This window comes from Microcaecilia unicolor, chromosome 9, assembly GCF_901765095.1.
Source record: "Microcaecilia unicolor chromosome 9, aMicUni1.1, whole genome shotgun sequence".
Classification (NCBI taxonomy): Eukaryota; Metazoa; Chordata; class Amphibia; order Gymnophiona; family Siphonopidae; genus Microcaecilia; species Microcaecilia unicolor.
The window spans coordinates 30,438,726-30,466,364 of NC_044039.1; the positions used below are offsets into that span (position 1 = coordinate 30,438,726).

The 27,639-nt window shown below is 43.6% G+C and overlaps 1 protein-coding gene across 4 annotated transcripts in view; it reads right to left on the minus strand.

Moving 5' to 3' along the window:
* Window positions 1-27,639, minus strand: part of MYBPC1 (myosin binding protein C, slow type) — a 163,153-nt gene that overhangs the window by 31,234 nt on the left and 104,280 nt on the right. Inside the window, exons 23-27 of one of the 4 annotated variants that reach the window (XM_030215274.1) lie at window positions 26,765-27,166; window positions 24,199-24,597; window positions 22,755-23,132; window positions 6,397-6,564; window positions 3,826-3,914 (exon numbers count right to left, since the gene is read on the minus strand). In XM_030215274.1, the coding sequence (XP_030071134.1) occupies window positions 3,826-3,914; window positions 6,397-6,564; window positions 22,755-23,132; window positions 24,199-24,597; window positions 26,765-27,166 (1,436 nt within the window). Of the gene's footprint in view, window positions 1-3,825; window positions 3,915-6,396; window positions 6,565-22,754; window positions 23,139-24,198; window positions 24,598-26,764; window positions 27,167-27,639 lie in introns of all 4 variants that reach the window. The other 3 variants (XM_030215273.1, XM_030215275.1, XM_030215276.1) reach the window with 3 other exon arrangements.

The following is a 27,639-nucleotide window of genomic DNA, read 5'->3' on the forward strand; positions in this document are numbered from 1 at the left end:
AAGACCTTAGCGTTAAGGCCAGACTGCTTACTCAGCAGACAGTACAGGGTCAATGATAGGCATATAATCTGGTCATCCAAAGAGAAAAAACTAAGGAGCCCTTTTACTAAAGTGCAGTAAAATCTGGCCTTAGCGTGTTCTAATGCGGGATTTTCCTACGCACTAAGGGGCCCTTTTACAAAGGCACGCCACAAAGTGGCCTGCGGTAGTGTGGGCACATGTATTGGACAAGCTCTGGACCATTTTTCAAAGGTTTTTTTTTTGGGGGGGGGGGGGGGAGGACGGGAAATGGACGTGCGGCAAAATGAAAACCAGCATGCATCTATTTACGGCCTGAGCCCTTAACGCCACCCATTGACTTAGCGGTAAGGGCGCACACGTTACCAGCATGGTAACTGTCCAGCATGTGCCAACTGCTGAATACTGCTGGGAATGCCCCCACACAGGGGCGTAGCCAGACTTCGGCGGGAGGGGGGCCAGAGCTTGAGGTGAGGGGCACATTTTATCACCCCCAGTGTTGTGGACCCCCCTGCCACCTTTGACCCCCCTTCTCGCTGCCGCCAACCCTCCCTGAGTCCCCCATTGCCGCTGTCCCCAACCCCCGCCAGCCAAAGTCCTCCTCAGGATGTGCAGGACGTCAGGATGACTCACACAGAAACAGAATCATAGGCTTCCACATCAGCTGCAGCAACGCGCCGGCCCGGAGACCGGCTGAAGAGGACCCAATGGTGGCGGCGGGGGAAGGTTAGTGGCGGCGGGAAGAGGGGGTCGAAAGGGTTGTCGGGGGCTAGGGCCAAATCTGGGGGGGGGGGCCCAGGCCTCCATGGCCCCAAGTAGCTATGCCCCTGCCCCACGGTAGAAAATAGAAAATTATTTTATACCGTGGGTTTTTGGCGCATGCCGAGCTCAAAATTACCGCCAGGCGCACATGCCAGCATATGCATAGTTATAGGCCCTTACGCGCCTTTGTAAAAGGTCCCCTAAGCCCAGATTTAACATGGCACTTTTGTAGATTGTTTTTGTTTTTTTTGCAGTTTGTGTGCTAATATTACCATTAGTATGTGAAATCTGCAAAAGTTTAACGTGGAAGCACTTACCGCCTCATATTTAGGAGGCAGTAAGGGGTCCTTTTACTAAGGCGTGCCAAAAATGACCTGCACTAGTGTTGGCGTGTGTTTTGGACACGTGCAGGTCCATATTTCAGTGCACCTGTAAAAAAGGCTTTGGGGGGGGGGGGGGCTGAAAATGGAAGTGCGGCATAATAAAAATTGGAGCGCATCCAGTTTGGGCTTGAGACCTTACCACCACCTACTGACTTAGCGGTAAGGTCTCACGCGTTAACCAGGTGGTAATCGTCAGTGCGCATACACCGCCGATTACCGCCCAGTTAGTGCCGCGCACCAGAAAATAAAAAATATTTTCTGACGTGCGTATTGGACGCGCGCAAAAAATGGAATTACCGCCCGGACCATGCAGTAGCTTGGCAGTAGTTCCAAATTGGCACGCGTTGGATATGTGTAGGCACTTATGTAAAAGGACCCCTAAGTGCTCCCGTGTTAAGTCTGCGTTATCCAGTTAGCCCATACTAATTATAATGTGCTATCTGGATAATGCAGGAACACCCACTTACCACCCATCACACGCCTCCTCTGAAAAATAATTTTAAAAAATGGGTGACACGGGCAAACACATTTCTTTTTTTTTTTAAAGGAGATTTTATTGAGATTTTTGTTAGACAAAAGGGATACATAGAAGGAACAGGGATAATAGATATTCATAGATGTTGTTATCTTATTTGTACATCCTATATAATAATTCTCATCACCAACGTTCTAATGTGGGACTGCCTGTGTCCGTGGCTCCTGGAGTTGCTGAGCTAGGCTCTGTAGCTAGGATGATGTCACTGATTCCCAGGCAGGGGGAGGAGTAGGGAAACACGTGTTTCCCTACTCCTCCCCCTGCCTGGGAATCAGCTGTCAGTGTGCCGCTCCCTGCCACTGCGTTACTACTGGCAGCTGCGGGTGGCGAGGGATGCGCCAGGGGGGGAGGGGAGGGTCGCTGGACATGGGTAGCTGCAGGGGGGGCAGGGGGAGAGGAGGGTCGCTGGACATGGATGGCTGAAGGCGGGGCAGGGGAGAGGGAGGTGGGGAGGGGGCTGTGCGAGAGGGAGGGTGGGGGCTCACACTCACTCACTGTCTCTCACATACACTCTCTCTGACACACTCCCTGTCTATCACACTCTATCTCTCTGTTACACACACACAGTCTCACACACACAGACACTCTGTCTCTCACACACTCTCTCACACACAAACAAACACACACACACACGCTGTCTCTATCTCTCTCTCATTCACTCTATGACACACACACTCCATCTCTCATACACACTCTCTCTCAAACATACATACTCCGAGGAAAACCTTGCTAGTGCCCGTTTCATTTGTGTCAGAAACGGGCCTTTTTTTTACTAGTTTTCTAATAAGTTATGCAAAGTGATAACCATTAACACATTATAATAAATTTTTCAAACAAACTTCTACTATAATAAAACTCACCCTCAACGTTCTGAGGACACTGACGTCAGTGAAGCCAAGCCCTGACTTCCTTCAAAAAGGTTCGAAGGTTCGTGGTGGTGAAGCCACCAAAATCGCTTCAGGCTCCGCCCTCGAGGGCGGAGCAATAGCAGAACAACGAAGGGGTTGGCAGGGAGGGAGGCAGGGAGGCGGGGGGTGGGAAATCGCTCCGGGCCTCGCCCTCGCGTCAAACGTCATGATGTTGGGGGCGGAGCAATGGCAGAACAACGAAGGGGTTGGCCAGGGAGGGGGGTGTTGGCGACAAAAACCTTGCTAGCGCCCGTTTCATTGCTCTGAAACGGGCCTCTTTTACTAGTTTATAATTATTTTTAGATTTAAGTAACTATCATTAAAATAGAAAATGTATAGTATGTAAAGAGAGAATATTAAATAATAAGGTTATTGGAACAAGAAAAGAAAAGAAGATAGGGGGAAGAAGAGTAGGGAGAGTAATAGTAGCTAAACACTTTGAATGATATAAATAAATACAATGAACCTTTATGCAATAATGTGTTAGTACAGGAAGAGTTTAAATGGCTTGTTAAAATAAAATACATGACACTATACAACCAAAATTAAGGTATTTAAGGGCTATTACTTGCTTCTGCATATAGACATATAGACAAAAAATGATCATTATATAGAGGAATTGGGTTGATCATTTGTCAAATAGTGTTCAACTGGTAGCCATATTTTTTTTGTTTGATGTATTAATTTTAATTTAATAGCAAGTGAAGTTTCAAATTTATGTATCTGTAAAACAGAATGCCACCAGAAATGAATGTTGAGGTTGGTATTGGGCGTGTACATTTCTTGCTGCTAGGCAGATAAATGAATATTTACAGACCACTTGTTCCAAAGTTGTGCTGGAGGACCCCTGGCAAATCATGTTGTCGGATGCCCACAATGAATATGCATGAGATAAACTTACATGCATAAGTACATAAGTAATGCCACACTGGGAAAAGACCAAGGGTCCATTGAGCCCAGCATCCTGTCCACGACAACGGCCAATCCAGGCCAAGGGCACCTGGCAAGCTTCCCAAACGTACAAGCATTCTATACATGTTATTCCTGGAATTGTGGATTTTTCCCAAGTCCATTTAGTAGTGGTTTATGGACGTGCAGTAGAGGCAGTGCATGCAAACCAGTCTCACCCATCTTTCTTGTAGATAGTCTGAAAACCCGACTGTCTGGGTGTCTCCCAGGAAAGGATTAAAATCGCTCTCCTATAGTCTTTACTTCTTACCTGGTAAGGAATAACAAGATTCACAGATTCTCCAACTTTTTTAATGTAGGTTTGTTTTAAGTGGTGAGGAATACGAATCTTTGGAGGTTCTATAAAAAAAATGAAAAAGGCAATTTAAACAAAGATCACTTCCTATAATGTCTTTTTTCAACAGAAGATATTAAAAATACAAGTGAAGGACACGTCTATAACAGGATGCCTGGGAGGAGCCTATACTAAAAATAAGGGGTCCTTTTACTAAGGTGCGCTGAAAAATGGCCTGCGGTAGTGTAGGCGCAGGTCTTGGGCATGTGCAGGGCCATTTTTCAGTGCACCTGTAGGCAAAATCACAGGGCGGTAATGACTTATGCACGTCAAATGCCAGTTGGTGCGCGCTGAAAATAAAAATTATTTTTTCGATCCACGTATCGGACACACGCCAAAAATGAAATTACCACAAGAGCCACGTGGTAGCCGGGCAGTAACTTCATTTTGGTGTGTGTTGGACGCGCATAGACGCTTACGCGGCTTATTAAAAGGGCCCCAAGTGTCTACTTTCCCATTATAGAATGCTAGTGTAACTATATATATATATATATATATATATATATATATATATATATATATATACTTAAGGCTAGATTCTGGCCTATAGCACCAAAACAAATGAGCACTAAGGAGTGAAATCTATATACGGTGCCCCAAAAATTGGCACCAAAAAAGCGCTATTTTATAAGCCATGCTTAAAGTTAGGCATGATTTATAGAACAGCACTTACACCTGGGGATCGTACCTAACATAACATATCCTACATAAGCGCACTACTAGGGAATGCCCTGCCGACTGCCATCAAAACAATACACGACCTAACAAACTTCCGAAAGTTATTAAACCCCAACTTGTTCGAAAATGCATACCACAATGATCCATCCTAAATACCAGACAACGAAACCCATACCAGAAGGGACAAAACCGAACTCTCGACACTAGATTGCCTAACTGTACTTTGGCACTAATGAACTTTATCGTTATACCACTCTACTTCTCATTCCAGAAACGAACTGTCTACACTTGATTGCTTAACTTTCCTTTCACTCATGAACTCTATAGCAATACCACTCTATTTCTCATGCCAGAAATGAACTCGCTACACTTGAATCTACTCTGTCACTTAAGAACCATTTTGTATTTCTCAATCTGGAAATGGCAATCGCCATTATGGCATTATGTAAGCCACATTGCGCCTGCAAATAGGTGGGAAAATGTGGATAAAATGCAACAAATAAATAAATAACTAGGCGCGGCCATCTGCACCATCTGAAATGTGGGGCAAATCCTTGTGCCTACATTAGGTGCGTTTCCCCCTTATTCTATAACTACGTGTGTTAATTTTAGGAATGCCCCTGTTTTGCCCTTGACCCTCCCATTTCCACTGTCCCTTTTTGAACTCACACGTAAGATTTAGGCGTGGATCCTGCACCGAAATTTACATGGGTATAGGCCAATTGAATCTAATTAGTGCCACTAATTGCTGGTTAACCATTTAATTGCGTGTGCAAACTGGGCACGTGCCCAAATTTGTGTGCACAACTTTTAGTGACTTTTATAGAATCGGGGATAAGCACTGTTTTAAAAATGGCGCTCCAAGTTAGGCGCTGTTTAGAGAATAGCATTTGGTGCAAGAATTTACAGCAACTGAAGTCTGGTGTAAATTCTCATGCCTAAATTAGGCGCAGATCTGCTTTATTCTGTAACACTGCGTGCAAATTCCAGGAGCGCCCCTGAAGAGGGAAGGGTTCAAGTGGTACTGGCCGCGCACTAGTTTGGAAATTAGCATGTGGCCATTAATGGCAGAAATAAATATTTGCATAAACAATCAATTAGAATGTGGAGCAATAGACCACTCTTTGTGATAACCAACATTTTGTCTTTATATCGCCGTTCTTATGTCAATGAAGACATTTTTAATATATAATTTTTATTTTTTATGTGGAGGGAAAAGGCCTCAGTGGTCATAGGTGTTCACAATTGGATTTTGCATTGTTCACTACCAAATGCATCCTTACCGCAAGACTCAGACCAATCATTGGCCAAAAACCCTCCCACAAATTTTAATGCTTATTTTTCAATCACATGCACTGTATAACTTCAACAGTTAAAAATCCGTATCTTTGCTTCATTCAATTCTTCAGCTTTCAATCTGCCTTTAAATAAAATTTGTTGCTAATAATGCAGTGGGAGAAAAAAGGGGCTCCCATCGGGGAACCCACTTCACTCTCAGCTTCGTCAGGGGATCTCATAATTAATCCAACATTTGAAGGTGCTCCTCATGTTTCTATTCTATTCAAGGTGTAAATGCTTGATGCTATATGGTTTAAATGTTTAAATATTTTTTACAACCCCCTAAAAGGTAGGATAGTACCAACCTTTGCTGTTTTGTGTGTGCTTTTCATCATTGGCCTCGTCCTTCTATGTATATGCCACCAAGGCTATTTCAATGTGTCATTATCAAGAAGGCTGGGCAAAGTACTCATTTTTAAGGTGATACAATTGTACGCACGTAGGCGTGAAAAGAAGGCAAGAATTTCTTACCTATAATTTCCTTGATTACAATAGGTTGTGGATGTAATCTCGGGTCACTAGGGCCAGCAGCGTTCACGGCTTTGACCCTCACATAAATTCTTGCTCCGGTTGGCAAGCCAGTGATGGTGTACTTCGTTTTATCGGTCAGTTCAGGGTTGGCCACTATCCATTCTTCCGCTAATGGTAAACAGAAAAAATTAAGAGAAATTTTATTGAGTACAGAACCAAATTCAATCACCTCCTTGGTATTTCAGTGCTACACCGTTATGCTTAGCTTAGAAACCTTACAATGATGGATGCTGCTCATGAGAGCACCTATCCAGCAACATTCAGACCCGTGAAAACTTTAATGCATAGTAGATCTTCCAGGGATGAAAACTGGATATTCTTTATACTGGTTTGAATACTTTTTTTTCCTTTGGCTGCATGATTAAAAAAAATGGTTTAACTTCATATTCCCAGCACTGATCCCTCTAAGCTGAGCAGGAGTCCTCCAAAAGCATTGTTGCCAGTGGGGGGCAGTGCTTCAATATTGTGTTTTCAATCACTAGGGACAAGCAGGTTCCCTGGAATCCTGCAGAGCTTGCCTGTCCCTCACTATTGAAACTGTGATAGTGAAACAGCACCACCTATTGGCAGGACTGTAGGTGGAGGACTCCCGCTCAGCTTAGAGGGAACAGTGATTCCTAGATATTTGGCTGTTTATGTACTTTGACCCAGATCTGAGGGCTAAGGCGACATGCTAATCTCTATAACGTAAAAATCATAACTACTGAAAACAGAATTCTACTATAAAAAAGACCCTCTTAAAAAAAAAATCACAGGGTTCTCATTTAAGAAACCTAACTGATTGTGGGACTCTTTTACTAAACCACAGTAAATACTTACCCCCGGATTCTATAAATGGCGCACAAATTTCTGTGCACAAAATTGCACGCTGTCCTAGATACTTGTCCAGCTAAATTGGCTAACAAGCCAATTAGCACTTCTAATTGGATGCTTTCAATTATTGGCGTCAATTTGCAACATTTTAGATTTGTGCATGCATCTTACTACAATATTTTTGTAAGCCACTTTGGGAAAAGGTGGGATACAAATGTGCTAAATAAATAAATAAATACAATCTTCTTAAGTGCTATTCTATAAAGATCCACACACAAATCTTGTAGCACACAACTCAAAAGGGGGTGTGGCCATGGGAGGGACATGGGCGTGCCAGGGGTGTACACTAAAGATGCGCACAGTATTACTGAATACCAGGGATCCGTGTCTAACCTTTGCACCAGGATTTACACCAGGTTTCAGTTGGTGTAAATCCCCCTGCCCACAGTTTGGTGCAGAAATCGGCTCGAAGTGCTATTTTGTAAATGGCACGCAACTGGGATTGCCGCTTATAGGATAGCAGATTTTTTTTTTGGGGGGGGTTCTAGTGTCTGAGCGCCATTTACTGAATCTAATCCTTAATGTGTGTTTTACTGTGTGGCAATCACTAGTGCAGAGCCACATTCACGGTTAGCACACAGTAAACCAGATGTTAACTGTTTTTTGGGGTCAAGGGGCATGGCATCATTGCAGAGTGAGCACGGAAGGCATTTGGCAGTTAGGGCTCCTTTCACTAGGCGGCGGTAAGGCCAATGCGGGCTTACTGCTCGCTATACAAGAAGTACTGCCGGGCTACTGCAGCAGCCCGGCGGTACTTCCCACCCCTAGCCCATCGTCATTTCTGGCACTACAAAAATTTATTTATTTTTGTAGCGCCAGAGTGTACCCGGTGGTAATTGTGGTACTGCCCGGTGACCGCCGGGTTAACGCAGGAGCCCTTACCGCCACCTCAATGGGTGGGTGTAAGGGCTCCCCCCCCCCGAAATGGCCACGCAGCAAGTGCTTTACTTCCTATAGGAAGGCGAGACTTCCCTTTTACCAGCTGCGGTAAAAGGGGGCCTCGGCGCACGTGTAAAACACAAGCTTATGCCAGCGCCGGCCCCCTTTTGCCACAGATTGGTAAAGGGGCCCTTAATGCACTGTACTTAATGCAGGCTAACTGCCTAACATGGAGTTAACACAGAACCACTTATCGCCTCTTAAACAGGAGGTGCTAAGTGCTGCCGCATTAGCCAGGAGCAGGTACTGCGCAATACCTGAAGGTTAATGCATGACTTGCAATAGAAAACAGTGGGAGCACCTCTAATAGGTGCCACATTAAAAGATGCAGCTACTTCGTGGTAAAATCCCACATTAAGCCATAGTAGCTGAAAAATTTACTGAGGTTTACTAAAGATCCCTATGTGTTGCAAAATGTATTTAAAACTTATCTTCTGAATTAGATGTCCAACTTACTCTGCCATCAAAAAACAGTGGCGTAGCTATGGGTAGGCCTGGGTGGGCATAGGCCCATCCATTCTTGGCTCAGGCCCACCCAGCAGCGGCACCACACTTCTATCTTCCCCTCGTTCCTCTGTGGCATCCCGGCATCTGCCCTCCTGTCTCTGAACCCCGTCTCTCCCCGGTGTACCTTGCAGGCGTCCCCAGTGCCTGCAACAATTCATTTTTGCACCTTGTGCAGGCCCTGCAGGCTTCCATCTGCCACATCTCGCCCTCGCTGACACCATTGCCTGTTTCCTGTCTGGCGGGACGCGGCAGTTTGAAGAAGCCTGCGGCGCTGGCACAAGCAGCAAAAAAATAAATCGCTGCAGACACCTGGGACGCCTGCAAGGTACACCGGGGAGGGACGGGGTTCAGACAAGAGGCCAGATGCTGGGACACCACAGAGGAAAGAGGGGAGAGATGTTGGATGCATGGTAGGTGAAAAAGACCTGTATTTTTCTTTTTTTAATATCTCCAGGAAGATGGGGGGGGGGGGGGGAGAGGGTGTGGGAAGGGCCTATCCAAGTTAACTCTGGGCCCATCCAAAATACTGGGTCTGGCTACGTCACTGTCAAAAACATAATCTGTGTTGACCAAATATTCTTTATTGTAGTAATTTATAAAAACTCACCTCTTGCTAGGTAAAAATTGGTGAACTGTTGAAAGGTATTTGAAAAGTAAATGGCAGATTGCATAGGTGAGGCATATATGATGATTTATTCTCCCAAGCATCTGTCCCAAAATAATAATAATCAAGGCTATAGCTTTACTGAATAGGTCACATTCTTGTACTGTAAACTGTCAGCCTAACATTCCAAGTTATTTTTCAGAAAAGCAAGTATGCTACCTGGATAAGTAGTAGTTTGACTCATCAAGCATATACTGTAAACGGCGAGTGACCGACTCACTCACAAATGCACAGTAGAGACTTCCCTCTCTGTCCCGCCCCCGCGTCAATACGTGATGACGAGGGCGGGACAGAGAGGGAAATTGCGCCACCCAGGTTGATACCGCTCCCCCCCGCCCGAGGTCGCCGCTACCGTTACCCCCCTCCCCGGCCCGGGCCCTCTCTTCGCTACTAAACTTACACATCCATTCGCCGGAACGCAGCACGCACATCACCTGAGCTGCCGTCGGCCTTCCTTCCCTGCCTGTGTCCCGCCCTCACTGACGTTACGTCACAGGAGGGCGGGACACAGGCAGAGAAGGAAGGGCTGACGATGGCAGCTCAGCTGATGTGCTTGCTGCATTCCCGCGAATGGATGTGTAAGTTTAGTAGCGGAGAGAGGGCCCAGGCCGGGTGGAGGGATGGTGGCGACTCCATAAGGTAGAGGTGGCGAACTCGCGGGGAGGGGGAAGGAAAACCCCAATACCAGCCTGTTTTTACGGGCTCAACGGCTAGTAAGGGCATATTACGAGCATGTGTCATTGCCAACTGCATCATTAATACAAGCCTATGTCCCTAATAGGGACTTGCGTTCAGGGGAGTCTTTTAGTCTAGTGGTACTTGGGTTCAAAGATGCTCAATTGAGTACCACGTGGACTTTTTTCGTGGTTGCCCCTGACCTTTGGAATAAGATCCATGTAGCTTGCAGCATTTTAAACGTTTGTTAAAAGCATATCTGTTCTTGCCAGCTTTCCCTGGTTGTTAGTCTGGGAACGTAGCTGATTTTGTCATAGTTCTCCTTGGAAGTGTGTGTCTTGAGTGCTGTACGCTTTCCTATACTATTGTAGTTCCTTTTCTGTGTTTTTGTTTTAATATTTTTTTTATTGTAAACTGCTTTGTAATTCAATAAACTATAAACTAGGGCCATACCTGCAGTTTCAGCAGCATGATCCAGATAATGTTGCTGAAAATCTGTTGCTGAAAATCTCTATAGACAGCCCTGGTGCTGTCCGGACAGCATCGGGGTGGAACCTGGGTGGAGCTGGGAGTTACCTGGAGACCTCCAATATTTGGTGCAATTATCCACAGAACTAGTGTCTAGATAACTTAGGACAGCAAAAAAGCTGGATATTCTGGTAACAGAGCTGAGTTTTGCCATTTCCCAGGTAACTCCTGGCACTGCCCATTATACCAGGATAGTTGGCACTGGTGAACATTGGCAGCTGAATATCTAGGTATAACTTGACTGTGGCAACTGGCATTTAAAATGAACTCTGAATGCATGTGGATAACGGTGAGCCGGTTGATGTACTGTATATAGATTTTCTGAAAGCTTTTGACAAAGATCCTCACGAGAGACTCCTGAGAAAATTAAAAAGTCATGGGATAGGAACCAATGTCCTTCTGTGGATTAGGAACTGGTTAGTAGATAGAAAACAGGGGACAGGGTTAAACGGTCATTTTTCTCAATGCAGGAGGGTGAATAGTGGAGTGCCACAGGGATCTGTACTGGGACCGGTGCTGTTTAACATGTTTATAAATGATCTAGAAAACGGAACAACAGGTGAGGTGATTAAATTTGCAGATGACTCAAAACTATTCAAAGTTGTCAAAACACATGTGGATTGTGAAAAATTGCAGGAAGACCTTAGGAAACAGGAAGACTGGGCATCCAAATGGCAGAAGAAATTTAATGTAGACAAATGCAAAGTGAAGCACATTGGGAAGAATAATCTGAATCCTAGTTACCTGATGCAAGGGTCCACCTTAGGAGACAGCACTCAAGAAAAAGATCTAGGTGTCATTGCAGACAATATGCTGAAATTTTCTGCCTAGAGTGTGGTGGCAGCCAAAAAGCAAACAGGATGCTAGGAAGTATTAGGAAAGGGATGCAAAATAAGACTAATAATATTATAATGCCTCTGTATTGCACCATGGTGCGACCTCACCTTGAGTATTGTGTTCAGTTCTGGTCACCGTACCTCAAAAAAGATATAGCTGAATTAGAAAAGGTTCAAAGAAGAGCGACCAAAATGATAAAGGGGATGGAACTCCTCTGATATGAGGAAAGGCTAAAGAGGTTAGGGCTCTTCATATTGGAAAAGAGACGGCTGAAGGGGGATATGATTGAGGTCAATAAAATGAGTGGTGTAGAATGGGTAGAAGTGAATCCATTTTTCACTCTTTCAAAAAGTACAAAGACCAGGGGACACTCAATGAAATTACATGGAAATACTTTTAAAACAAATAGGCTGAAATAATATTCTTTTAATTCAAAGAATAGTTAAGCTCTGGAACTTGTTGCTGGAGGATGTGGTAACAGTGGTTAGCATATCTGGATTTAAAAAAGGTTTGGACAAGTTCCTGGAGGAAAAGTCCATAGTCTGTTATTGAGATGGACAGGGGGGAAGCCACTGATTGCCCTGAGATTGGTAGCATGGAATGTTGCTACTCTTTGAGATTCTATATGGAATGTTGCTACTATCTGGGAGTCTACATGGAATGTTGCTACTCTTTGGGATTCTACATGGAATGTTGCTACTAATTGGGTTTCTGCCAGGTATTTGTGACCTGAATTGGCCACTGTTCGAAATAGGATACTGGGCTAGATGAACCATTGGTCTGACCCAGAATACCTATTCTTATGTTCTTATGCTACAAATGAAATGTCACTATTGTGGCAAATGAATATTCAGTTGGATCCCATATATCGTCCCTTTAATAATAGAGAGAAATAGAGGGGTCAATGGACACTCTTTACCACTAGACAGGAACTTCAAATAGATTTATCACTTCTTCTTGCAGTGTAGCAGCAGTGCTTTAGTACCTATTCCAGGCTCTGCATCCATTTCCTTTGTAAACAAAAGACTGTAGATTATAATATATAATGCTAATGGATCCACTTGCAATGTAAAAATGCGAAAAAAGGAGGAAAAGACCTCAAAATACCCGGGTGCTCAAGCGAACACTGCCACTTCCATCTTCACAGCACTCGCCGGGCCAGTACATCATCATCGGCTAAAAACCTCCTTATATTTCTCTTCTTTTAATGTTCAAAAATCATTCTGCTCACCACAATCCGTGAACAGCCAAAACTTGTAGCCTGTTTTCCCCACTAAAGCCGCATTAAGGGGTCCTTTTTCACAGGTGCGCTGAAAAATGGCTTGCGGTAGTGTAGGCGCGGGTTTTGGGCGCACGCCAATCCATTTTTCAGCGTGTCTGTGAAAAAGGCCTTTTTTGGGGGAGGCTGAAAATGGATGTGCAGCATAATCAAAATTGCCGCATGTCCAGTTTGGGTATGAGACCTTACTGCCAGCCATTGACCTGGTGGTAAAGAATCCGGGCGGTAATGACCTACGTGCGTCAAATGCCACTTGGCGCGCATCCGTTCTGCAGTCCGAAAATAAGAAATATTTTTCAGATGCACGTATCGGACACGTGCCAAAAATTAAATTACTGCAAGAGCCATGCGGTAGTCGGGCGGTAACTCCATTTTGGCACGTGTTGGGCGCATGTAGACGCTTACGCAGCTTAGTAAAAGGACCCCTAAGGGTTTAACACCTTTTAGTAAAAGGATTCCTTTGTTCCAAGTATTTGGACACTCAGCTGAAAGTTAAGGAAAATATTGATTCAAATTTTATCAAATGTCCCTCCCAGGTGACGATGATGGCACTACCACCCTTTTTCACCAATGAGTAGATAACAGCTTTGTAGAATGATCAGAAATAATTCCTCTCCTTTAAAATGCAGATGATATAGGTGTGTTTATCTGCAGTGAGGCCTTCAGAGGAAATAGAGAGCTGGATTTTATTTTGCTCATAACATAAATAACATAAGCGTTGCCATACTGGGACAGACCGAAGGACTATCTAGCCCATTATCCTGTTTTCAACAGTGGCCAATCCAGGTTAAAATTATCCGGCAAGATCCCAGAGCAGTAAAACAGATTTTATGCTGCTTATCCTAGAAATAAGCAATGGATTTTCCCAAGTGTATCTTAATAATGGCTTATGGACTTTTTTTTTAGGACATTATCCAAATCTTTATTCAACTCTGCAAAACTAACTGATTTTAACACATTCTCTGGCAATGAATTCCAGAGTTTAATTGCACTTCGAGTAAAGAAATATTTTCTCTGGTTTGTTTTCAATTTACTACTTAGTAGCTTCATTGCATGCCTAGTTCTAGTATTTTTGGAAAGGGTAAACAAGCAATTTAGCTCTACTTGTTCCATTCCGTTCAGTATTTTATAGATCTCTATTATATCTCCCCTCAGCCGTCTTTTCTCCAAGCTGAAGAACCCTAGCTGCTTTAGCCTTTCCTCATAGGGAAGTCATCCCATCCCCTTTATCATTTTCATATCCCTTCTCTGTATATTTTCTAATTTTGTTATATCTTTTTTGAGATGCAGTGGCCAGAATTGCACACAATATTTGAGGTGCGGTCACACCATGGAGCGATACAAAGACACTATAACACTCATATTTTTGTTTTCCATTCCTTTCCTAATAATATCTAATATTCTACTTGGTTTTTTAGCCACCGTTTCACACTGAGCAGAAGGTTTCAACATATCATCAACAATAACACCTAGATCCTTTTCCTTGGCAATGATTCCTAATGTGGAACGTGGTATCACATAGCTATAGTTTGGGTTCCTCTTTCCCACATGCATCACTTTGCACTTGTTCACAAGGTCATCTGCCATTTGGATGTCTAGTCTTCCAGTCTCGTAAAGTCCTCTTGCAATTTTTCACAATCATCTTGCGATTTAACAACTTTGAATATCTTTATGTCATCAGCAAATTTAATTACCTTACTAGTTATTCCCATCTCTTGATCATTTATAAATATGTTAATAATTAAACCTTTATTAGCATTAAGGGAGAACAAGTTAACTAGGGCAGAAGCTGGCAAGCCAGTGGATATATTGTACCTACCGATCTGTAGAGATCTCCTTTCAAAATTGAGGTAGTGGGTGAATGTAGCTACTGTACTTTGTACCTGCAATGAAATTTCCCATGCATACTTACCATGGCTGCCCCTTATTTCCCCCACACAAAATATATTTGCTGTGAACAGCAGGTGCACTTTCCCCTGATCTGAGAGTGGGGGATCGAACTTTTGAAACATTCCTTTTATGGGAAAATTACGCTTCCCATTGTTCAGCTTCTCTGTAGGGTTGGTCTTGTATCTGATGATTTGTTTCTGTTTAGCGATAATTTGCATAGGCTATAGCTAAAACCAGGTCTGGTGACAAAACAAGGGAGTAAGTAAAGTTAATCTTAGAGGAAAAACATAAGACAGAGGCAGCATGCTCAGACAAGTGTCTCTGTTGAGACAGACACAGACAGTACGTCAAAGTCTTTCATGAACTAACAGCATAGACAAGCCAAACGGAGCAGAAAGCAGCTTTGAAAAACGGAATTTGAAAGACATTGTGTGACTGAAAAATGGGAGCTGTTGAGAGGAGGATGGATTGAAGGACATGCTAGAACCAACACCTGTCTTGTGACTCACTGTATTCTTTCTAAACGAAAGAAATTGAGCTGAGCACCAAGTGGAGAAAATCCAGGAAGTTAAACCACAAAAAACAGTTTGTTCCGAACAACTTTTAATCACATATATCTTCACATAGAAGTTGAAGGATCCTTCTCTCATGTCCTTTAAACTATAAACTCAGCCAAGAAGGTACTTATTACAGACTGTCCCAGGCTACAATAAGAGAACTTAAAAAGGACACGCTAACCAAAGATATTTTAAAAAATAATCGGTAAAATTGGATGTGCGGCCTCTTAAAGGGAAACCCCTTTGCTCAAAAATCAAGGAGGTTAATTGTGAAACTAGTCAGTGGTGAGTTACTTCACCACGAAGACCACTCCTTGTAGGTAGTGGAAGTGCCCATTGCATACTGCCACCCCAGCAAAACACTGATGGCAGCAAATTTTGTCCGTTATGAGAAGTAGGAGACATGTTGTCATCACCAACTGCTCTTTTCTTGCTGTTTCTACAACCACAGACAGAATGTGTGGAGAACTATCAGAAAGCCCTCTTCAGAGTTAGCTAGTTTACAAGCTACTTGAGACGAAAGCATATCGTTCAGTCAAGTGAGCACGTTCATGTGGCCGGACCATTAGCTGGGCTGAAGTCTGCAGAGGAAATAGTCTATTTCTTCCTACTTGCTTTCACAAAAAGAAGTGCAGATACTGAAATTATCACCTTCTGAATTCTTCTTGAGTGATACAAATTTGGCTATGGTACACTCGGTGTTTCTGGGAAATGCATAGCCGAGCTAGAGGGATTCTAGGACTTGTAACTAAATGAGCCCAATTAAGAAGGAAAACGCATTTTTATGCAGTTTTGTCCACTGCTGCATGCAGACATCGATCAGAGATATCAATCCTGCTTTTAAATGCATCCCAAGAGACATGGACCACCTCTGGGACTAGTTGGTCCCTTGAAGACTGGTGTCTCCCTCACCCTTTCCAACAGAAATAGATGGTGATGTTGAGCTTGAAGAATTCACTAAAGTGGTATCATTTAGCTCATGGCTGGGATGCTACATATAGCTCTTCAGGGCTCTCAATTTGTCTCTGAATGTAAGAAATCTCACAGAATAGATTTAAAGATTTAAAAAGAAGAGAATGTCTTAATGTGGCTTTCAGAGCTTACTCGAGTGGCTAAAATGGCTCACTTAGGAGCTTATTTTAGAAGCATCTTTGACATGAAAATAGTGACATTTACACATATAGATCACATCCATATGTAACTTGCAATCTCAGAAAGCTGCTATTTACTCGTGGAGATCCACGTTCATCAAATCCTTTTGTAAAATACCACTGGAACTGAGCACATCTCGACATGGACATCTCAGTTCTGTTCTTAATGTTCTAAGTAAAATGAAGCTTCACGTGGCAAAAGTTTAGCACCCCTAGACTATCATGCTAACACACAGGAAGCACTTAAATTCTCACCAAGCTTTCTTTCTTAGTTAACCCATGCTTTCCTTGATGATTCTGGTGCCTGTGATACCATAAACCTGTTAAAACGGGTAGGTGGGGTTGGTATAATCAGATATGTTCTTTCTAGTCGGTTTTGTTAGCCACCTTCTAGTATTAGCAGAAAAGTTTGGCTTCTCAGGTCATCTCAACTATAACCATTTTTTATGATATGATATAATTTTTATAGTCGGCCAACTCCCAGAATACTGGTTCACAGTGGGTTAAAAATATTTAAAACAGTAAAACAAAATTAACAGTAAGATTTTTGAAATAAGTAGGTCTTCAAACTCTTCCAAAAAGACAAATATGTAGGTATTGTTCTTAGAGAAACAGGTAAACAACACCATAACTTGACTGCCTGACAGGGAAAGGATAGCTGTAGAGATTTTTTATGTCTAACACCCAACAGCGATGAAAAATAAAGAAGTCAGTAAGTTCCTGATCTAGACGAAAAAGGTGACATTGGGTGTAATTGATCTGGTTGCATTCTAAAGTGATAACCTTGCAAGGTTGTCATGTCTGGTAAGCATAGGTTTACCATCCTGCATACAAAGGCCTCGGAATGTAAATGAAGGCCATGGAAAATCTACCATTGTGATACTGTTACTCCTCCACTAGCTGGCCACTTTCACTTTAAGGCATCATTTTGTTCAAACCATGAAGCAAAGTGTGTGAAACAAGTGGTAGTTGTTAGGAGGTGGTCCTTACAGTCCACTCTTCTCCAGCTTGGGGAGGCGTGAGAGTAGGAGGAGAGGAGAAAAGGCAGGAGGGCTGTGGATTGAGAAGTTCTCATCCCACCTGTGAATTTCAGTATAGCTCACCTTGCTTCTTCCTTTTTCCGGAAAAGGCTAGCACCATCCCTGCTGAGAAGATACAGCAAGAGAAAGCTGCATCGCCAGCTTCTTATTTTCCATGGTAATGACCCCATGGGTTACAGCTAAGTTTATTTATTTGTTTGCTTAAATTTATTTCCTGTCCATCCAATTATACTCCAGACAAGCTACAGACACAACCAACATCAAACTACAGTTTGAATAAGGCAAACAAAAACACTGAACGTTTAATCAAATTCACACAACAAATTAACATCACATCGAATGAAAAACAACAGCTAACGTTTAATCAAATTCACACAACAAATTAACATCACATTGAATGAAAAACAACAGCTAATATTAACAAACACTGAACAATGAATGCAGACATTAAAATGCAGTAAAGCCATACAACAAATGTAAATAAATCAGCAAATAATAAAATTATAAAACCTTACCAAGTTGTCTCAGTGATTTATCAAACAGATTTAACATTTTCAGATAAACAACAGACCATATACAGCAGCTGACCAGTTTACCCTCCCTCAGAGAAAGGGAAAACCGACAGGTAAATATGAACAAGAATGTAATGTCTTGCCTGACAACATTTGATCAGAACTAATCTAGAAATACAAATGAATCCAACACATTGAGAGTGACATTCGAAAGCACTTAATACGTTTAGTACCAGTGCTGAAAATATACATGTTTTTTTAAAATCAAAGTTGAGCTATTATACATATAGTTCTGGATGTATAATATAGTGCATATTCAGAAAAAGGGATCTGGGTTTGCGGCACTCCGGGATATGACATCACTTAAATGTATAATCTATACATGTAAGTGACAATATTCAGCTAAATATTGAATAGTGTTCCTTACAAGCAGATATAGCTGGAAAGTCTACTTTCAGCCTTCCATTAAATTCATATATTTAGCAGCACTGCCTAAGGGGGATATTCATAAAGCTCTGCTATACAGCTATGCAGGTGTTAGTGTGTGGTAACTCTTACCACCAGTGTATTTTTTCTAATAAAAATATTGCTGGAACTCAAATGCCAGGCCACCCTTCAGGGGTTGTGTGATCACTGATGGACCCACCCCACAATAGCCAGGCCCCCTGCAACCAGTCACAGACAAGGCAGAATTGGTGTGTAGAGCCTGAGCTCTTTCATTAAAACTTGGGGATCATGGGTCAATTTTAACAGACAATGGAAAAGGTGTCGGTACTCAGTACCCCCAAGTACCCCCTCAAAAAAAGCCCTGCTTACTACACACCCATACTAATGGATATTGCACCTAAAATCAGCCAATGCAGCAAAATTCTCACATTAGCTGCTTAGTGTGGGTATAGGAATGATTCAGGTTTGACTGGGTAGTGACAGGGTATGGCTGGCACTGACAGCTAGTGTGCAGGTCAATGCAAGACTGAAAGTACTATAATGCCTCTGTATCGCTCCATGGTGCAACCTCACCTTGAATATTGTGTTCAGTTCTGGTCGCCGTATCTCAAAAAATTAGAAAAGGTTCAAAGAAGAGCGACCAAAATGATAAAGGGGATGGATCTCCCCTCATATGAGGAAAGGCTAAAGAGGTTAGGGCTCTTCAGATTGGAAAAGAGATGGAAGAGGGGAGATATGACTGAGGTCTACAAAATCCTGAGTGGTGTAGAATGAGTAGATGTAAATCGATTTTTTACTTTGTTTCAAAAGTACAAAGTCTAAGGGACACTCAAGGAAGTTACATGGAAATACTTTTAAAACAAATAGGAGGAAATATTTTTTCACTCAGCGAATAGTTAAGCTCTGGGACTCTTTGCCGGAGGATGTGGTAACAGTGGTTAGCGTATCTGGGTTTAAAAAAAGATTAAGACAAGCTCCTGGAGGAAAAGTCCATAGTCTGCTATTGAGACAGACATGGGGAAAGCCACTGATTGCCCTGGGATTTATAGTATGGAATATTGCCACAATTTGGGTTTCTGCCAGGTACTTGTGACTTGGCTCGGCCACTGTTGGAAACAGGATACTGGGCTAAATGGACCACTGGCCTGACCCAGCATGGCTACTCTTATGTTCTTATGCAATAAACTAGCTGTCATGACTGCCAATAGAACAGCCATGGCCCATGATAGCCACTCATCTGATCTACCCCCAGTAAAGGCTCCCTCAATCTAATCTCTTCAACAGTTAACTCCTCCCAGATGACAGGCTTCCTAACAGGTATCTCCCCAGATCAGGACCCCCCCCCCCGCTATATACTCCCCCTCCCTTCCCCACAGGACACACCAAAGGGCTTCCCTAGTCTAGTGGGCTAGAGCAGGTGCAGTCCTCCTCTATTCTCACCCCAGACCTGCACTGGGTTCAGAATGGCACCCATAATCCCTAGCAGTAGTCTTGTGGTACTTCTGCTAGGGATCATGCTGCCACCTAAGGAGCAATTGACCTTAAATGGCAGCATGAGCCCTAGTGGCAGTGGCGTAGGAAGGGGGGGGGGCGGGAGGGGCGGTCCACCCCGGGTGCACGTGCTCGGGGGGGGGGGGGGGGGGCGGCCCCGCTGGTTCCCTGCTCTCTCTGCCCCGGAACAGGTTACTTCCTGTTCCGGGGCAGAGAGAGCAGGGAACCAGTGGGGCCAACGCAGCTCCGAGTGACGTGCACTCGGGGCGGATCGGTCCTCCCGCAGGTAAGAATGCGGTCCGGGGGGGGTGCGCCGCAGAGGGGGGGGTCGTGCCATGCTGCACCCGGGGGGGGGTGCGCACCCCCGGGTGCCATTAGTCCTCGCTACGGCACTGCCTAGTGGTAGAACCCTGAGATTACTGCTAGGAGTCAGGGGCACCATTCTGAACCCAGTGCGAGTCCGGGGTGGGAATGGAGGGGGCCTGCTCCTGCCTTGGACCACTAGGCCAGTGCTTCTCAACCCAGTCCTTTGGGCACACCTAGCCATTTGGGCTTTCTGGATATCCTCAATGAATGTGTGTAAGACAGATTTGCATGCATTGCCTTCTTGGTATGCAAAGCTATTCATGCGTATTCGTTGTGGCTATCCAGAAAAACTGATTGGCTGGGAGTGCCGTGAGGACTGGATTGAGAAGCACTGCACTAGACTACTAGGGAAGCCCCCTGGAGAGAACCAGATGTGGTGGAGGTGGGGCAGTAAGATGGTGGTGAAAAGGTCAGGTATGGTAGAGGGGTGCTTTACCTCTGGAGGGTTCCTGGGGGGGGGGGGGGGAATGGTTTAGCTTTGCAGGTTGCTGTGGGGGAGGATTGATCTTGCGGGAAGTCTTCATTGTGGGGGGAGGGTCTTGATCTGGAGGTGCTTATCGAGGGGGTGGGACTGGCTAGGGGGCATCAGATTGGGGGAGAGATGCTCTTCAGAGGGAAGTTGGGGTGTTTGGACTTGCACAGGGGCTTGCATTACATGACCTATAAGATAGCATGGGCGTGTGAGGCAGATATATCTGCCTTGTGCGGTAAATGTGCTAGAAGCTGTGCAGACTACCTGTATTTCCCATAAAGGCTTTGCACTTAAGATATGGTAAGTGCAGAAACCTATTGGACTTTAGTAAACAGTGCTGCTGGATATTTGTATTATTAGATGTTTCAAAGTATACTCTGCCTGTCCTGGACTCAATTCGAGCATTAGGCCTAAATTGTTCATATTTGCAAAAGCAGCAGCTATGGTAAAATATAACATGCTATACTACAAAGCTTCTCAACACATTGCTGCCATACCCCCTAGCCAGTCCTGAATCTCAGGGTATCTAGAATAAGTATACATGAGAGAGATTTGTCTATACTAGCTTCATCGCATGCAAAATCTATCTCATGCATATTCATTATGGATGCCATGACAGCCTGGCTAGCCTAGGGATACTGCATGGAAAGGTTTGAGAAGCAACTGCTTTAGTACATAGGCCCCTAAGTGGCAAATACATGTATTTAACGTATATAGTTTAGCTGTTTCTGCATTTAGAACATTTAGAAGCAGATATATATTTCATAGACTCTGATGGAAGATAAGGACTGTACATCCCATTCACTTTGGTCTGCCATTAACGGTATTTGAAAAGATAATTTTGAGAACTGCCTTTCCTTTTTCAAACCCATCAGGCAGTATGCTGGAACATGCAGTCTCAGACAGGGCCAGATTTCCATCTCATGTACATCAAAGCATTCCTCTTTCCTCATCCCCTGTAGACACAGTGCTCTCCGCTCCCCTTTCTTTCCTGCTAGAAGGACAGCATTGCTTCTAACCTCTGCCTCCTCCTTTCCAACGTTGATGTGAAGTCTGAACCTGTGCTGACAGTGGGTCCCATGAGATTAAATGGAACTCACAGGGTTCAGACATACGACTTACGCCAGCAGAGGAGCCAGATCAGGGGTGTGCTGGTAAATTTTTAACAACGGGCTCTCTCTCCGGGCATAGCCGGCCCTGAAAGTTTTTTGGGGGAGGGGGAATACATGCCTCTCTCTCCCCCCCCCTTGTGCGGGCAGGCTAGGCATACCTTTGCCAAGCCCCACCAGCCAATAAATGGACTGCCACCATTCTCTGCTGCTTGTTTCTGGCTCTGAGCAGCATGATGGAACCTTCTTGCGCTTGCATGAAAAGTCCCAGCCTGATGCTCAGAGTCAGAAACAAGGAGCAGGGAGCAGCAGCAGTCTGTTTACTTGGCTAGTGGGGCCAGCATCACTGCCAGCAAAGTAAAAGAGAATTCAGGAGGGGGCCCAAGCCCACATTTTGGGAGTCAGTTGTTCAAGTAGCCATGGGGAGGCCTACTTCAACAACCGGCTCCCAAAATTCTTAAAAACTTAACAAACGGCTCTCGCGAGCCCCTGAGAGCCCGCTCCAGCACACCACTGAGCCAGATGCAAATAATACATGCTTCTGTCCTCCCACTGGCAGGATGGAGGAAGGGAGTTTTAGCCCATGATACCCTAGGCCACTGGTTCTCAACCCACTCCTTGGTACATACCTAGACAGTCAGGTCTTTAGAATACCCACAATGAATATGCATAAAATATATTTGCATACAATGGAGGCGATGCACGCCAATTTTTTCTCATGCATATTCATGGTGGATAACCTAAAAACCTGACTGGCTAGGTGTGTCCTGAGGACTGGGTCAAGAACCCCTGCCCTAGGCATATACCCGCTGTTCTTCATGAGAAATCTGGCTCCTGGTCTCAGGATGCTTTCCAGTTACAGTTAAACAGTCAGGACTAGACGAGACTTCCCCTTGAGGAAAGGGTCAGTTGAACAATCAGGTCACATAATCATATTCACAGGTTACAATATCTTGTTTACCTTCCTCAGGCACCTCTTCAACAGCATCATCCGCATCCATCCCCTTTATTTGTAATATGGTCTCGACGCGTTTCTCTAGCTTTGTCAGTTGTTCAGGCTCAGGAATAATTTCTTTATCTTTATCTTCTTTCTCCGGATGTAGAGCGTGCAGCTTGGCCAGTTTTTTCTTGGTTTTATTTTTGAGGTCTCTCCAGGCCCTTTTAATTTCGGGGATGGACCTATCATTGCCCCCTACGGCGTTTATTTTGTCCTGGATGTCTTTCCACAGCTTCTCTTTCTCTTCCTTGCTGGTGTTAGGACTAAACAGCTTGGGCCCGTGTTTAGCGATATTCTCCACTAAAGCGTTCAGCTCCTCCTCAGTAAATGGCTTCTTGTCACCTGCGCAAGCCGAAGATGGATCAGCCACAGATATTTTGCATGAGACAGATTTGCCTGTGCTACTTTCATTGCATGCAAATCCATCTCATGCATATTCATTACGGATATCCTGACAACCTGACTAGCATGGGGATACTGCGGGAAAGGCTCGAGAAGCAACTGCTTTAGTACACGGGACCCTAAGTGGCAATACGTGAGCTTGAAATATATTGTTTAGCTGCTTCCGCAGAGCAACAACATTTAGAAGTAGACATACATTTCATAGACTCTGATGGAAGATAAGAACCATACAGCCTATCTACTCTGGTCTGCCATTTATTTAGGCTTTATTAAAACATTCTATTGTCATTTCAGCAATTATTTCCAGTTGACATCTTTAAAAGGGTCATTTTGAGAACTGCTCTGTATTTTGAAAATCCCCTCAGGCAGTGTGGTGGAACATGCAATCTCAGACAGGGCCAGATTTCCAGCTCATGTATATCTAAGTATTCTTCCTTCCAACATGACCTTCTTTCTTTTCATTCCCTGTAGACATGCACCTCTCCCCTCTCCCTTTCCCTCCTGCAAGCAGGACAGCATTGCTTCTAACCCGCGTCTGCCTCTTCCTTTCCAACTCTAATGTGAAGTCTGAACCTGTGGTGCTGGTGGGTCCCGTGAAACTAGGCGGAACTCATAAGCTTCACATATCAGACTTAAGCCAGCAGAGGAACCGAATGCAAGTAAGACATGCTTCTGTCCTCCCACTGGCAGGATGGAGGAAGGGAGTTTTAGCCCATGGTACCTCTAGGCCACTGGTTCTCAACCCAGTCCTTGGTATACACCTAGCCAGTCAGGTTTTTAGGTCATCCACAATGACTGGCTGGGTGTGTCTCCCAAGGACTGGGTCGAGAACCCCTGCTCTAGGCATATACCCGCTGTGCTTCATGGGAAATCTGGCTCCTGGTCTCAGGATGCTTTCCAGTTACAGTTAAATAGTCAAGACTAGAAGAGACTTCCCCTTGAGGAAAGGGTCAGTTGCACAATCAGATCACATAATCATATTCATAGATTACAATATCTTGTTTACCTTCCTCAGGCACGTCCTCAACGATATCATCCGCATCCATCCCCTTTATTTGTAATACGGCCTCGACACGCTTCTCTAGCTTTGTCAGTTGGTCGTGATCAGGAATAATTTCTTTATCTTTATCATCTTTCTCTTTATCTTTATCATCTTTCTCCGGATGTAGAGCGTGCAGCTTGGCCAGTTTTTTCTTGGTGGTTTTTTTCAGCTTTCTCCAGGCCCTTTTAATTTCGGGGATGGACCTATCATTGCCCCCTACGGCGTTTATTTTGTCCTGGATGTCTTTCCATATCTTCTCTTTCTCTTGCTTGCTGGTGTTAGGACTAAACAGCTTGGGCCCATGTTTAGCGATATTCTCCACTAAAACGTTCAGCTCCTCCTCAGTAAATGGCTTCTTGTCACCTGCGCAAGCCGAAGATGGATCAGCCTCAGATATTTGCTCTCCACAAATCACTTTGAGGCCTGCAAAGGACTTTTCCTGACAAGTAAAGTGCCTTTAAAGGCCAGACAAGTAACACAGTCTGAGGCAACGGACAGTGACGTTAAACAGAAAAACGTAAACTTATGCAGTCTGGCATATGCTAGAAATTAACGCAATTCAACTCATTCTGTGCTAACGGGGGAAACCTTGCATTAGAAAAATCAGACACAAAGATCTTCCTCTGCTGTTTATGTACTTTTATTTTTGTTTAGTTTTGAGCTTCGTTGTGCTTTTTGATAAGCGGTAATTGTAGATCATTAGATCTAATTTATGAAGGGCCTTCTATCTCATGCTGGGATGGTCAATAGAGGTGCACACAGCACAAAGGTTTTTGATTTATTTTCACTTTGTTTTGGCTTTTTTTCCCCTCATTTTTGTACTTGTTTCAATTCATTTCATGCACAATCATTTTAATAAACATTTTAAAATGTGCATTAGAACCTTTTAATGCATGTTAACTAATATAGAGGCAGATTTTAGATGAAACATGGAGAGGGGAATTCACGCATCCAGCCAGGTCATGTGGCACTCTCATACTGTTTTACAAGAAGTTCTGCTAAATATGAAGCCCCTCTTGCAAAATTGGAGGACAGCTGCACATCCCCGCCCCTCCACCTCCAGAGGGAGCAGTGATTTTAGAAAGTTGCATGTGCGCTCATCCTACCCAAAACCATACCCCCTTTTAAATGTATAACTTTAGCTGTCTTGCAATTAAGGCAGCCAAAGTTATTGATTTATATGCCACAATTATGGTTAAAAAAGCAACTCTTATAGTCAGCACCGCTGGCGTCTGCATAAGTGCTTCTAAATATTGACTCGAGAGAGGTTCAAAGAATTTAGCTTCATCTATTTTAAACTTTAAAAGCAAAACCACTAATAACATAATAATTAAATATTTATAGAAGATATGGAGTGTATAATCACGTATATAGAGGGTTTTGGAGAGGAGTTCTGCACTTTTCTCCTGTTCCTTTAGGTTTTCAGCTTGTTTGGCTTGAACGTCTACTGGAGTTATGGCACCAAGGGTTCCCTTGGGCAACCCTCACAAGTTTTTCCCCATTCTTAATCTTCTTCTTCCCTTTTGTTTAGCCCAACCATCATAAACGCAACCTTTAGAAGCCACAAACTATGGTTAACTCTCAAGTTTGGAATGCATACACCCTGAATCTGGCATCTAGCTCTTGTCATGGCTGAAACTCCCTCCTTCTAGAACAATCCCCAGTTCTGGATGGCCTGAAGAGCAGAATCTGTGCTCCCGGATCTGACAGGCCTTCTAAATGGCTGTGTACAGCACTGCCACTGAGTCAGTGGGGTGGACCCATCAGATACATAATTTAAACAGAAAGGCCCGCAGTCCAATTACCTCTAATGAGAAAAGATATTTGAGAAACTGATTTCAGAAGTGAAACACATTTTATATCACTTCAGCCATTCCATCTTTATGGTTTCTTTTGAGATCCATCTATCTGTATCTGCCTATGAATAGATACCTGAGACATGCAAACTAGTATAAAAGAAACAGTTGATATTTCAATGGGCTTATGCTGAAGTAAGGGCATTATTTGTAAGTAAGATAATTATCTATATCATTATGATTGTACATTAAAACCTATGGGAATTAAATTATTATAGAGAGCAGTGTAGCACCTAATCCTAAATTGGGAGAGCATAGATTTAATTTCCATAGGTTTTAATGTATAATCATAATGATAATCATAATGCTCTCCCAATTTAGGATTAGGTGCTATACTGTTCTTGGGGGAGGGTGTTTACAATACTGTTTGAGAATGATAGGAATTTTGTTTTTCTCTAACAGGTTAGCAGAGGAAGATCTTAATATCTTCTTTTTTTTTTTTTTTTTCAACTGATGACGTCTTTCATAAGATTTGGGGGTCTTATTCATGCTTTTAAAAAAACAATGCCAGAATGTCTCATGCTTCAGAAAAAAGAAAAGCCTTCCCTAGGGTGTTTTGTGACTGAATTTACAAAGCCAGAACTGGCGCAAACACAACCCTGAGGAAGAATTCAGCAGAAAGCAAAGAATTCAAATCACACAAGAACATTAAGACATCACAATATCTCATTTACCTTCATCCAGTAAGTCATCTAAGTCATCATCTAGTCCTGGGATCCCCTCCGATTGTTCAAGTTGTAACATGTCTTCTACCCGCTTCTCTAGGGGCGTCAAGTCTGGGGTTGTAGAACCTGCATCACCTGCCCCTGGCTCTTTTCCTTCATGATCACCCAGCTTGTCTTTGGTCTGTTTCTTCAGTTCGAGCCACTTCTTTTTGACCTCTGCAACGGACCTGTTATTGCCCCCCACAGCATTAACCTTTGCCTGGATATCTGCCCAGATTTTGTTTTTCTCTGCCTTTGTGGTTTTGGCAGAGAGAGCTCCACACAGCTGGGGCCCAAATTGGGTGACATTCTCCACCAGAACGTCCAGCTCCTTCTCTGTAAAATCGGGCTTTTTCTGCTTGTTGGGTGCTCCTGCCGAAGATGGACTAGGCTCAGACATATTTTGAATACATAAAACATTTAGGGGCGGGACAGCCTGCATAGGACAAGACTTGTGTGGCCAAATGACTCCTTGAACAAAGACATTTCTTTTCCGTGTGTGTTCTAAAACTCCCTCACTGAAGCATTCTGGAAGTTGTAGTCTTTGATTTTCAATTGGGGATGTATAATCACATATCACTAACTACTCAAGAGGGGAATTAAAACAAAAAGTCTGGAATGAAGGAAAATATCCCAGTGTTCGTGGAGCCATCTGGTGATCCTATACAAACTTCTACACAATGAAGCAATGCACATTGAGGAGAAATTACATAATTTAAACTGAAGCAAATTAGAGGAATAGAAATTAGTGCAACCTGATGAGGACTACATGGAAAGGGACATTTTCATTACATCTTAGTAGAATGTTAAATCTTTTTTCAAAATTTTTAAATAGCCTCTTAAAT